Source organism: Toxorhynchites rutilus, chromosome 2, assembly GCF_029784135.1.
Source record: "Toxorhynchites rutilus septentrionalis strain SRP chromosome 2, ASM2978413v1, whole genome shotgun sequence".
Lineage (NCBI taxonomy): Eukaryota > Metazoa > Arthropoda > Insecta > Diptera > Culicidae > Toxorhynchites > Toxorhynchites rutilus.
This window is the reverse complement of record NC_073745.1, coordinates 72243875-72256829: the sequence shown is the minus strand read 5'-3', so window position 1 is coordinate 72256829 and position 12955 is coordinate 72243875. Positions and strand designations below refer to the sequence as shown.

The 12955-nt window shown below is 41.1% G+C and overlaps 1 protein-coding gene across 5 annotated transcripts in view; it reads right to left on the bottom strand.

Moving 5' to 3' along the window:
• LOC129770509 (protein kinase C-binding protein NELL1-like) overlaps nucleotides 1-12723 on the bottom strand; it is a 309088-nt gene extending 296365 nt beyond the window's left edge. The window contains exons 1-2 of one of the 5 annotated variants that reach the window (XM_055773394.1): nucleotides 11256-12721; nucleotides 10277-11094 (exon numbers count right to left, since the gene is read on the bottom strand). In XM_055773394.1, the coding sequence (XP_055629369.1) occupies nucleotides 10277-10370 (94 nt within the window). In that variant the 5' untranslated portion in view covers nucleotides 10371-11094; nucleotides 11256-12721. Of the gene's footprint in view, nucleotides 1-10276 lie in introns of all 5 variants that reach the window. The other 4 variants (XM_055773393.1, XM_055773395.1, XM_055773397.1 and 1 more) reach the window with 4 other exon arrangements.
• Nucleotides 12724-12955: the final 232 nt, after the last annotated feature.

Sequence of the window (12955 nt, the reverse complement as noted above, 5' to 3'; positions counted from 1 at the left end):
CAAATTCTTGCATTGTTTACGAGTTTAGAATGGCCTCAAAGTGCAGCACATTTCAAGCCGGATGTGAAGGTACGACGAGAGCTGTGTTCTTCAGTTGAAAACTGAGGATGAAAATATGTTCCACTGCAGTCGCTATCGCTTTCGCCACCACCACACAACCGATTCGGTTCGGATTGTCCGAGCTGCATCTTATAATGTGTGGATCATCAAGCATCATTCAAGTTTTCGAGAGTGTCTAAAATTTTGCTAAGAGATAATGAAAAACGACTTTGAAATTCACTAAATTCAGTGCCCGCGGTCGAAGCTTGCCCTAGACTAATGAACTATGTATTTACTGCTTGTTTCTTGGTAGGCTTTTAAACTCAACCGTTCCTTACCAGATCGCAGAGTTGGTTTTCCCAATTGGCCTTTTTCAAGACTAAAGCAGTATGAACTGAAAAAAAACTTTTAACCACCACAATTGAAGACGATACCATCATCATCGCTAAAGCACCCGCGGTGATTGAAGGTTTAGATAAAAAGCCTGAATATATCAAACTAAGAAGAAGAAAAAAGAAGAAGAAGAAAGAAGAAGAAACTAAAAGGAAGTGATGAGGAATTGATGAATTGTGTAGAAATAAAATAAAAACTCATCAAAATACAATCAAAATTGTAGGAAGCAACATCGCTGCGCCAGCGCAAAAGCCATCACCCAGTAACACCATCGACAGCACCAGCAACACGGACGCCACTGACATGAGAATCTACTTCGAACCTAAAAAATCAACTTTTCCAGTCAATTTATTCGTTTTACTGGTAGATAACTTCACGCACAAGTCACATTTTCATTTGAAAAATTCTAACAAATGAAAATAAAACAATATATTTAATTTGACAACCCTTGGTGTTGTCCTACATCTCTCCGTCTATATCCTCCACACTATCCACTCGTATTTTTATTCCACGTTATGTCGCAGTCGTAAAATAAATCTGACAACTTGTGCGACTTTTTTTTTGGCGTGAGGACAAAATGTTGCAGAAGATACACCTTTGGAAGGTTTTTTTTCAAATTCCAGTCAACAAAAAAAAAATTACAGGCGACTGAAACACAACATAATAATGATTTAAAAAAATGCGAGAGCGAAAACATGGATTTGCAGTCATTAATCAACTACAAAGGTGAATAATCTCAGAGTCGGATATGAAATTCGCGAGATCAAAGCGCATAACCGGGATTAATCATACATCCCTAAAATATATGAGTGTGTTAAGCAATATCAATCACTTTCATAAAATTTTCTGAAAACAAAAACCAAAAATGATGGAAAAAGCAACAAAAAAATGAAGCGCTAAGAAATGTACATTTAATTATAGCACATGTTGAATCGGAACCCGCCCAGCAAGTGTCATAAGTCTTCGCGGGGAAGCCGAATCCCGCTCCAGCCGCAAGTGGTATTGGTGCGGCATTCGGTTGCTTCCTTGAAGTGTATAATTAGAAGCTTCGTTTTCCTGCATCGTTTCGTGCGCCACTTCTTTTCGCGATTCGCGACACCCGTCTCCGTCTCCTGTGCCAGACGGCCACAACCCTAACCACAACCGGAGATCGACATGCTTGTTCCTATATATGTGTGTGCTGCAGCGGAACACGTTGAGGATCTAAGACAGAAATTCCTTTGCATAACCGTTGCGTTTCGGCAAGACATAATTTATGATTGTTTAATACTCCCGAACAAGCCTCCAAGAACAACATCTACATGTCGACGAACACACACGCCACCCGATCCGGAGAATGGATGTGAATGTGTCATGGATGGAGGAAAAAAAATGGCAAGGCATGCGAAAAAACATGTGCTGGAAAAAAGGGAAACGAATCGGTACATATCCATGTGTGTGCGATTGTGTTGTGTACACATATTTATGCTGTGTGTGGTTCAGGGTTCTGGTTTTCTCTCATCATTTATGCTGCTGCTGTTGCTGCTGTCGCTACTGATTGCTCTGAGTGTCTGAAACAGTGCAAGTGGAAAGGAATGTTAATTGAGACGCATTGATGAGTCTGCGGAAAAAGGCAGGAATCGCGTGATGCAACAATGCTGAAGAGCTTCTTATTTTCTGGGTCTTGGCGGCGTGTAACCTTCTTCCCACTGTGGAAGAGTAACACGCAGAAACGAACCGAAGATTAGCGCTAGCGCTGAACTGGGATGACCTTAAAACATTGAATAAAGCTTCCAACCCGAGTGATGTCTTTGTAGTCTGTAGTGTAGTCTTGGAGTAACATAGAACTAGAAAGATGGAATTCAAACATCCCCGACAAATGTATCCAGCATACTCCTTATAGCAAACATACTTTTGGTAAGATTCATTTATGTAAAAGAATAACAAACAAACTTCAACGAGAGTAACCCAAAGTCCATTTATATAGACTTGCAAATTTTACGACGGAAAAATCAGTCATAAAATAAAGTTCGTTCGTCGGTATTCTCTCGATATCCCGTGATATCGGCACAGGTGAAAAAGAATGGCTCAATAAATTGTGGCTCTCGAAACCCGATCATGCTGAGTGTGTTCGGCCAAACCGAAGCCGTCTAGAAATCGAGTCGATTAAATTTCAAGCAAAAATCCTATTTGCGTTTACCGATCGAAAGCCGGTCGCACGCGGCATCAAGCCGGTGGTGGAGACCATTGGCGGTGCGCATTCAACGTATTTTTGTTTGGCGGTTTTTTCGTCGCTTTGAATTTTCACACTTTGCGGCTGGACTCGGTGAAATGCGGGGGAGTGTGGTGGTAGAAGAATGAAAGAAGAACGAGAAAATAATAATTTTCAAGCGCACGACATCAAGTTTTGATTATTTTTTTTTTATTAGTGTGATTTTGCCGGGTGGCACATTTTTCATCGCCTTCATCGGTGCCTGTGTATGGTGTGCCGCAAAAAAATCAAGTGATCGAGTGTTTTATCTGATAGTGAGACTTCGAACCTTACAAAACCGTTGATATGGTCAAACGCGATTCGGCTCGAGTGCTGACTTGGCAAACTTTACTTTAGTGTAGTTTGTAGGTTTCAAAATATTGGGATTATGACATTTAAATCGTCCTTCTAATTAAAATATATGAAATCATTAACACGTTGAATTCCGCGTCGATCCCTGGAGACTGAAACTGAACTTTCCGCGTGGTCCTCGTAAGTCCTTGTGGACTGACAATGGAATTTTTGTTAGGTCACTGGAACCCACAGTCACAATCTTTAAAAATAAAAAAAGATTTTTTTTGGATGTGTTACAAAATAAGACTACTTTTATTCAAATTTGTGGCCATCTTCTTTTTATCAAATATACATCTTTGGGTGCGGGAACCGTCACTGTTATTGAGCAAGCGGACCTCTCGTTTGGTGTTCTCTTGCTCTCTTGATGCGAACTGAATGGAAAACGCAGTAATAACGGCTCGAGTCTCAACGAGTTAAATATGTCATATGATCGCTTTCCATTAATTTTTCGCCAATTAATAGATTCCCTACCAAAGGACCTGTTCGTTTTACGAATCATGAGTCGATTCAATTTATCATGCCCGTGCTAAAATGAAGCGTATCCTAACGAGAGCCCACTCCGTCGCTCGAAACAAGTGATAGCTAGGAGGGGTAAAGACTGCAGGCGCTTCTTGAGGGACTTGTGCAGGTAGATTTGTCCGTTAATGGTACCGGTCGTGATGTATGGCTGACTCTTCCTACCACACCCACAGATGACTTGATGAACCAAAAACTTTTTGACGTCGTCGAATGATCTATTCCCAGGTGTTTCCCAATCCATCTGTGGGACACAGTCGGATTTCCCCGACGGTTAGCATGATGTTTGGAAGATCTGCTTCTCCGATGCCATCTCGATAATTGTGATGAAACTCTGTCAACGTGAACATTACACTCTTAGCTAGTGTCAGTAAAAAAAAATATAATTTTCACCCACACGCTCACTGATCAATGTATCTCAGTACAGTCTTTAGAATCTGACCGATCATGTCAGTTAAACCAGTATAGGAACATAATACCGGGTAATATCGTACCATCTGTCTGATAAAATATTCTGGTAGTTGTTCAGTCAAAATTTATTTCAAACGAATCAATTCAAATACGATTCAGACTTTTTTATGGCACTCAAGCATCACTTAAATATAAGAACTCATCTTGCGATAAAATGATCCCAATGATTCTTTAGACACGAGTCAAGGATAAAGTAATGCTACCTATTCATTGTTTGCAGATATCCGCAGTTTTTTATCTTCGATGCCTAGAAAACGCTTTAAAAAATGCCATACAAAAACTAGATCCGACTAGATCTGGTTACGGGTGGGCAAAGCTATCATCAGCAGCCGCCTTACCTATGGCCTCGAGTTGACGTGTTTGGCCACAGACAAGTTCCCAAGAACTCTGACACCGATTTATAACGAAGCACTACGGAATGACTCCGACCTCCTGCTATCAGCACCAGCTGCCCCTGTCTGCGCTGAAATTGGAGAACCCCCTTTTGACTAAATATTCAACTCGGCGATCTTATCCTGGACAGGCAGTTTCTTGCCGAAAACCATAGATGGGGGGGAGACCCACCCGATCGCCCTTTGCAACACGAACCTGTAACGGGTGGCACACTCCAGCTTCCCCCCGGTGGCAAAACAATATTGGTTTGGGGCGGTTTGGGTTCTGGATGTTCCCGACTGTTTTCGTGGAGAGCGATATCAGGAACAACTTCCGAGCCGGGGCGAACTTGGCCGATCTGCAAAAACAATTCAAGCGATTCATAGCAGAAAAATGCCATCTTTACGAGATCAGGCATTCGGAAGGCTAAAAAATGTGTTGAGTTTGGGGTAAGCGACAGTAACAATAGGCTGATTTCCAGCAAGAAAATAGCGCATATCTGCCAAGTCTTCTCGGCTGAGGTGGGTGACTAGCTTTCTCTGATTCGATGAGTGACATTGATACCATCGGCGCGGCCAGATGCAAGCTCATGGATACAGGTCATCAGGAAATACTTAATGCCCGACACTGTGCTCATGTGGGTTCCTGTACACATCGGAATCGCAGGGAATGAAGCGGCCAGAATCGGACACACCGGGCTGGTTTTCACTCGGGAGGTGGTGCTTGACAACTTAATCACCAAATCCACTATGGAGGGGATTTTTTGACGTAGGACTACGTCTAACCGGAAGATATAGGGGGTGAAATGGAAATCTAGGCACTGAACAAGTAGGAAAAAATGCAAGATTTGGAACGCTTATAACTCGAGCATTTCTCAATAGATCGCAAAGGTTTTTGCATCAATTGATAGGAAATATATCTACGCATCTATCATAACGAATAACATTTCATTTTTCTTGAGGTAAATAATTGAATAATTGTGAAATATCAAGCATTGTCCAATTGCACTATGTGCCCATTTTTGATTGGTCCATTTTGTGCTCCTCAAATCGTACCGACTAAAACGGTCAACCAGAGCAGCAGCGAAATAGAATGAACCACGATTGGAAAGGAAAAAGAAAAAAATGAACGAAACATTGGTCGCAGTCTCACACATGCGTAATTCTCGAGCCAGCCAGTCAGCTTAAAAATCCTCGCTCCGCTGCCGTAACGATCATTCTCATTCAAACCGTACACCACATCGGTTCGCATCACAACACATCAACAAACCAACCCAAGCAGCCATGTCTGGATATGGTAAAGGAGGAAAAGTGAAGGGAAAGGCAAAATCCCGCTCGAACCGTGTTGATCTGGAGTTCCCCGCAAGGGTAGCTAGGCCGAGCGCGTTAGTACCAGTGCACCAGTCCACCTAGCCGGCGTTATATAGTTTCGGCCGCTGAAGTGATCGAGTTAGCTGGTAAAGCTGCTCGCGACGATAAGAAAACCCGCATTCGGAACAGAACACATTCGGTTCTGTGGACATCAAGACAACAGGCAGTTGCAGCGAGTGGCGAGTGGCAAACGCAATCGCAAAACGGCATCAGATAGCAGAAGAAAAAAGTTTGTTCTTTATACACACTGCTTTGGTGGCAAATCCAGAACAAGGCGGCATCGAGGGCGTTCGAAATGGTTTTTTTCAAAACCACGAGTACTAAGTTTTCTAAATTGGAACCATTCCATAAAACAAGGCGCTTTTCAGGGCCATTAAACCTTCCAAAAAAGAGTTTAGGAAATACAGTTCAATGCTTTCTAAAACAATATCCAAAATAATAATAAAACACAAATTGATTTTTTCATAATTTGTTTGCCAGGATATGATGAGTTCACATACTCAGTTGTTTCTCAGTCAGTTTGGCAGTTGTTCTGAGCTTATTGATTTTCACCAATTCTTAAATTGCTTCTAGATTGAAAGTACAGTAATTTACACTTATCTCGACATTTAGCTAATTGGACGGACCAGTAATGCGACATATTTAGTTGGACATTTTTGTAAACATAGAGTTCGGGGTCCAAATTATGACCCCACATTGAAGGTTGACACTGTACCACTGTCATCGCAAATGTTCAATTACAGGTTAAAATTACCTCCAATCCGATACTGAGTGGTGGTAATGCGACGTGCCATTGAATGTAATTTACTGTACAATATGTCACAAGCTGGATGGGAAGAAATTTTCCAACTGTGAAAGCTGTGGCGAGTGGCAAATGCAATCGCTAAACAGCAAGGTTTAGCCGAACAAGATGGGGATATCGAGTGATAACAAAACAATAAACTCTTTAGATTGAAGATAATTTTGTGATCCTGAAAAGGACCCTTTTTAGCCTGCATGTGAATCCAACGAGCGAACAAATCGTAATGAATGTATTTTTTTGCCATCGCTCCCTTTTAACGCTCATTCGTTCGTCTCGTTGGACTCGCCCCTCTGGCTGAGTCTGCCGATTTGTCTCTATCCTGTGAGTGTGTACCGCTAGAGTATAAAACACGCGGACCCCAAAAAAATATCTTATTTTCTTTCAAACCGTAAACCCGTGTGGTTGTACGGCATCGGCATCGTGGACGTAACAAAGGAGGACAAGTTAAGGGAAAGGCAAAGTCTCACTTGAACCGTGCAAGTCTCCAGTTCCCTGTTGGTCGCATTCACTGATTGCTCCGCAAGGGTAACTAGGCCGAACGGATTGGTGCCGGAGCACCAGTATACCTAACAGCGATTATAGAGTTTCGGCCGTCGGAGTGCTCGAGTTGGCTTGCAAAGCTGCTCACGACAATCAGAAAACCCGCATCAAGAACAGAGCAGCTTCGGTTCGGCGCTCATCAAGGCAACAATTAGTTTCAGTGAGTGGCAAAGTGTTTCTCCGGCACGTCGCATCAAATGTAATTTACTGAACAACATGTCACAAGCTGGATGGGAAGAAATTTTCCAACTGTGAAAGCTGTGGCGAGTGGCAAACGCAATAGCTAAACAGGAAGGTTTAACCGAACAAGATGGGAATATCGAGTGATAAAAAAAACACAACACCAAAGGTTCTTTTCAGAACCATCAACATATTCATGAAGAGTAAACAGTAAACTAATCCATTTTTAAGGTAGATAGGTAGGTATTCACGTAGGAGAAGAAAATAAAACAATATATTTAAAATATATATTTAACAAAAGCTGTCCCCTTTGTATAGTCCTACGTCACTCCGGTTATGTTCCCGACATTACCCACCCGTCTTTTTTGGCATCTTCTACGACACGGCTACCTCTCCTCTGGCCTGGAGCCATTGCTATTCGGTCCAGCAAGCGAAAGAAACACACCAGTGTTTTTGTTAAAAATGTCTTAAAAATGTTTTAATATGTGTTATTCAAAGTTCAAATGTAACCATTTTAAAAAAAAACCTCTCAGATAAAGAATACAAAAAATAGAAAATTTTTTACAATGCATTTTCTATACGACCAGTTGTTTTCGACTGCTCTCTGTCAAGTGGTACGAAAATGATCTCATTTTATAACTAGATGTGTTTTTATATCTTAGCCATGAAGCTCATTTTTGGGTTAAATGGATACGTCAACAAGCAAAACTACTGCATTTAGAGTGAAGAGAATCCTCGTACAATTGGGCTCTTTTACACAGTTGAGTCGAGCAGAAGTTACTCGTTCGCTCTGTTTGGCTATTACGGATAATCAGAGCAAATCAATCGATGCATCTGTCACGATTTTTCAACCAGTTTGGTTTGATTGTTTATCTCCTATTTTGACGTAGAACTGCTGTATAATTCAATTAGTGGATGGGTTTTGATTCCTAACACACTAATTAATTTGATTCTTAATACACTAATTAATAGGACACATCCCCAGCGTTGTTTTAGTTTCCCTGTAGATAGCGATCAATCAACACTATGCGTTGAAACTGAGAGTTAATTCGGAAATATTGCTACTGTGCCTTCGATAGCATTCGATTGGGAGCATTCTGTGCAATGAAATATGCGTTTATTGAGCAGAATGAAGAACTGTGCTATGGAACATGCTTTTTCGCTATGCTGATTTGAGAATCGATTGCGCAAATGTCACGTTGCATCGAGTGAGAGATAGATTTTGTGTTGCTCTGTGGTTCCAATTCTAAACGGCAGTTACGATTCGGCAATAATTCAGTTGCGGAAGGGCCTTTCTCAAGGCTGAGGGTTTAGTATATTTTTTCTATATTAGCCTTTTTCATGACTAGAGGCGAATGAACTGCCAAAGTCTCAAATCTCTATAGTTTAACTTTCTCTCTCTTTCTCTCTCATCTCTCTCTTTCAAATATTTAGTTTCACTCTAGACAGGGATCAGCCAACTCTGAAAGTTAATTTATAATTAATGTATTTTTAAAATTTTTATTATTTTGAGAGAGGAGAGAGCTTGTGTTAATTTAAGAGTGTTTTCGAACTTATTGCTTTTTTCTATCGATCATTCAATTTTCTTGAAGTCAAACGTTGTTCTGTGAGTTGAGCCTGACGTTAAATCACAGCGCATTTCAAGCCGGATGCTTTACGGTATTTTCCATACATCCGATTCGATTCAAACATTCAGTTGCCGTTCTGTCAAAAATATAATTTGTGGATGTTTTATTTAGGAATGATGTTTTCCAAGGCGCTGGTGATATAATGATAAGAGATACTGAAAAACTATTTGGATATTCTATAAGTTATTCAAATTGACAGTCCTTGGTGTACTGCCGTGATCTCGTAAAGTGACGCAAGCGCCAAAATTGGCATTTTACTTTTTATGTTATAGATCGATGAAGAGTATCAAATCCTTTCAAATGACTGCGAAGTTTTATAGAGGAGATCCTAGTTCGGAGGATACACGCCGATATGCTAATGTGGATAATCTCAAACCAGCGATCTCGGATGCATGAGAAAGTTTCGGGATATCGAGTAATGAAACTGATTAGTGGAATTTAAAATATGGCGATTTTGATTTTTGATGCTTTTATTAAATGCTACAGATACTTGATTTAAAAGTGTTACAGCAAAGTGCACAGCAAAAATGCTTCAAGTATCAAACAACACTGTAGGATTCTTCCAAACTGAACTGGTATTCAATGAATGCTAATAATGAATTGGTTGAAAAAATGGCGATCAAGTCAAACACCCAGCTGCAAACCACATCTCGCAGAGTCAGCAAAAATCTATGGACTCCACAGCAACTATCTGTGAACAATCAGACATCATTGAGTTGAAGTTTCTATCGATGTTTAAATATGTATTTTCACAAAAAAATCATTGTAGTAACAATTTCTCCGCGCATTCCCAGCACATATTACTTATTTTAAGTTCGAAAAGAAAAAAACATAGCGTTACAAAATAATTTTACGATATGTGTGAATAAAATGTGAGTTGATGTAATTCGACGAATTTCGCAATATCATTGAAAGATGAAATTTAACAAATTCTACTAGCTATACTATGCAATAAAAATTAATTTATTCAATTATTCTATTTAATTTAAGAAAAAAAAACCTTTTATCTTACAGGCTACTCATAGTGAAAATGTCTTATTCTTCTATTTTCCGTAGTTTTCAATATCCGGGAAAGCTAATATCTGTTTTGTTCAGTTCGTGGAAAAACTTGATTGATGAGCGAATCATCGTTTCAACGCCAAGGCGGATTACAAGTAACGCTCAGTTTCACATGGCTACAGGTATAGGAAAGGTTCAAAATAAGTTGGTCCTGTTGAAATGAAAGGGTCAACAAAAGGAAACATTTTTCCCAAACAGAATCGGAAAAGAAAGGTAATTTGGTATCCGTGTACCTTATTTCGCGTCTGACGATACGTCTGGTACAATACCAACTCAATGCATTTAACCCTGTCTACCAAAAAAGCAGAAAACTGCGACTCACCTGAACCGGGCAACAGCAGGATGGTCAGTATCAGCGCCAGCAACGCCTGGACACATCCCCAGGATGTATCGCTATTCCAGAGATGCTTGTTCATGGCAGAGCTACACGAGTCGCGGCTGCCTCAGCCGGTCGGGCTCCTTACGATAGAAATCCTTCACGTAGAGCACCATCACAGTTCGACCGCGCCAGGGCAGGATCTATTCGCTGACCTGCGGTCCCTCTTCACATTCACACTTTGTAGGTGTTGTTGTTTTGTTGTTGGATTATTTGATTAATTAGCCCCTTGCTGTTCCGATTAGTTTCGTTGTTTTATACACACAATACACCTTTCGAATAGATTCGCTGTATTACGATCACTTTTCACAGTGTTTTTTCGAGCTTGGACTGAATCTCCCAGAATTATTCAATAAGTTTCTTAGATGTAGCCAATCAAAATACAAATCCAAACAGCTAGAAACACCTCTCCCAAGCAACTGTGAAGCATGAATTATGCCACTAACACCAAACTGCGTCAAACTTTAACTAACTAATCACTGGCTAACACCGAGCGACAACACGTTGTTTATACTTTGATTTATCTCTTATTATCGAAGAACTGCTCGCGATTCAATACCGCAAGTTGTCTCTCGAGAAGCACTCATTCAATTATCATTTTGCACTAAAAAATTATCTCTAATTGAACAAACGGACTGAACACTCAAAAATAAAGTTTATTCTTATATAATTAACGTCCCACTGCGGCACCAAGCAAAGAGTACTGAAACTGGTTTTTCGTACTGTTTTTCCTTTTCTTCCTTTCATTTATGTACACACGGCAACTACAGAGCAGGAAAAAAATAGCAAGAGTATATAAAACTCCACACAACTACACACGTAAATTGATTTTCCTTCTGATTTCGATTGAATTTTCCTTTGCGGAGACTCATTAGCCTCCAAAAACTTCCACAGAAAAAGAATAAAAACGGCACAAAATGCCCACCTTCTGGTTACCTAATTTCTGATTTCACCACAAGATCCGAACCGAACTCCGCAACTTCTGCAGGAACATGTTTTCCCGGGTTGACTGATGACGGAAGAGTGTTCACACGCGTTCCAATGGGCAACTAAAACCCATCACCAGGCGAACTAGCAACCGGCAAAAGAACGATCCTTCCGTCCTGGTGGTTCCGTTCGGTGTGAGTTTTCCTCTCGTTGGGGTCAGCTTTTCCTCTCGCCGTGGCACACTAGAAAATGTGTTCTCAATCGTTTTCTCGAGGCTCGCTCTCCCCACGGTGGGCTCTCTTCTGCCAACGGCTCTGTAACTGCTCTCCTCCTCGGGAGGACACACACTAGTCACTGGTTTCTAATGCGGTTCGACCGTTCAGCACAACGTTCTTGAAGTTCTGCTTCTATTTTCGCCACTATTGGAACCGAGAAAAAAAAAACGAAGAAAAATTATGCACACTCTCTTTCTCTTTTGCACTACGCGGAAGACGGAATTTTCACTTTCCTCTAGCGGTTTTGTTTCTTCACTTTCAGGTTCGAACCATCCGGTCCGTATTGTCTCATTTTTTAATTGAATTAAACTATGATTTAGTAGGAAGCATATTTTCCTATCCTGTAGACAGATAGCGTAGGCCAATCTATTTAACCCATTTTCCTGTCATCGAGAACATACCATCAATGGCAACCACTGCTGATGTTCTTGATTGTGTGTTGGGCTCGTTATAGTTAAAAGCCGCTTCCGAAACAAACAAAAAATTGTACGCGCACCATGCAGTATCTTTACTCCTTTCAGCGAATTCCTTCTTCCCACCGTGAAACACTTTGATTGTGTGGGGTATACCTCTCAGCTGTCCGCAACAGGAACGAGAAAAAAAACTTTGCCCGAAGAGAGAATGTGTGTGAGGAGAAAATCAATTAAATCAGATGTCGCAATTTTCCATACGCATAACACGCTCTTGCAACTATTCTTCTGGAGGCAGGTCCCGTGCAAACCAACACTACTATTCCGGTTGATGCTCTTTTACATAATTCTGCTGCCGGAAAAATTGACGACCAACGTTCGAAAAGTGCATAATATTCAATTTGACCTTTCCGGTAGAAACATTCGAACACATCAGCAAAAACTATATCCTTCTCAGCACTAAACCTTGCAGAAACGTGTTCACGTTGCAGTATCAATTCTCCTGAATATCAAATATCCTAGAAGTGTCTTCAGCGAGCTGACTATCGGAAAATATACACCAGTAATGCAGTCCTCTCGGATCTCGCCAAATTTTCACACAGGTTTTACGAAGTAGCGTGTAGCCAAAGGACAAACGCAAGACACGGGCACGCAGGCCTTCACTCGAAGTGTCTCCGATATAACCGCAGTGAGCAAACCGTTTAAACTTGACGAGTTTAGCTTTGCGACTGACAGTAAAATTCGATATCGAACCGAGAAGAAACCCCCAAGAGTTGTGTGTCGCACCACAATATCCAAAAGTCTACACGCGCAACGCGATATATACATACGGACAACACGGGGCAAGCAACGTTGTTCCTTTTCGTGGTTCGACTGCAGCAGCAGCAGCAGCGGAAAAGGAGACGATTAGGAGCACTCTCTCAGAGAGCGAAAAAAAGCGTAGTTCCGCGTTCAATTGTGAAGAGAATGAGAAACACCAATGCATATGGACACTCATGCAAAAGGTGAGTCCG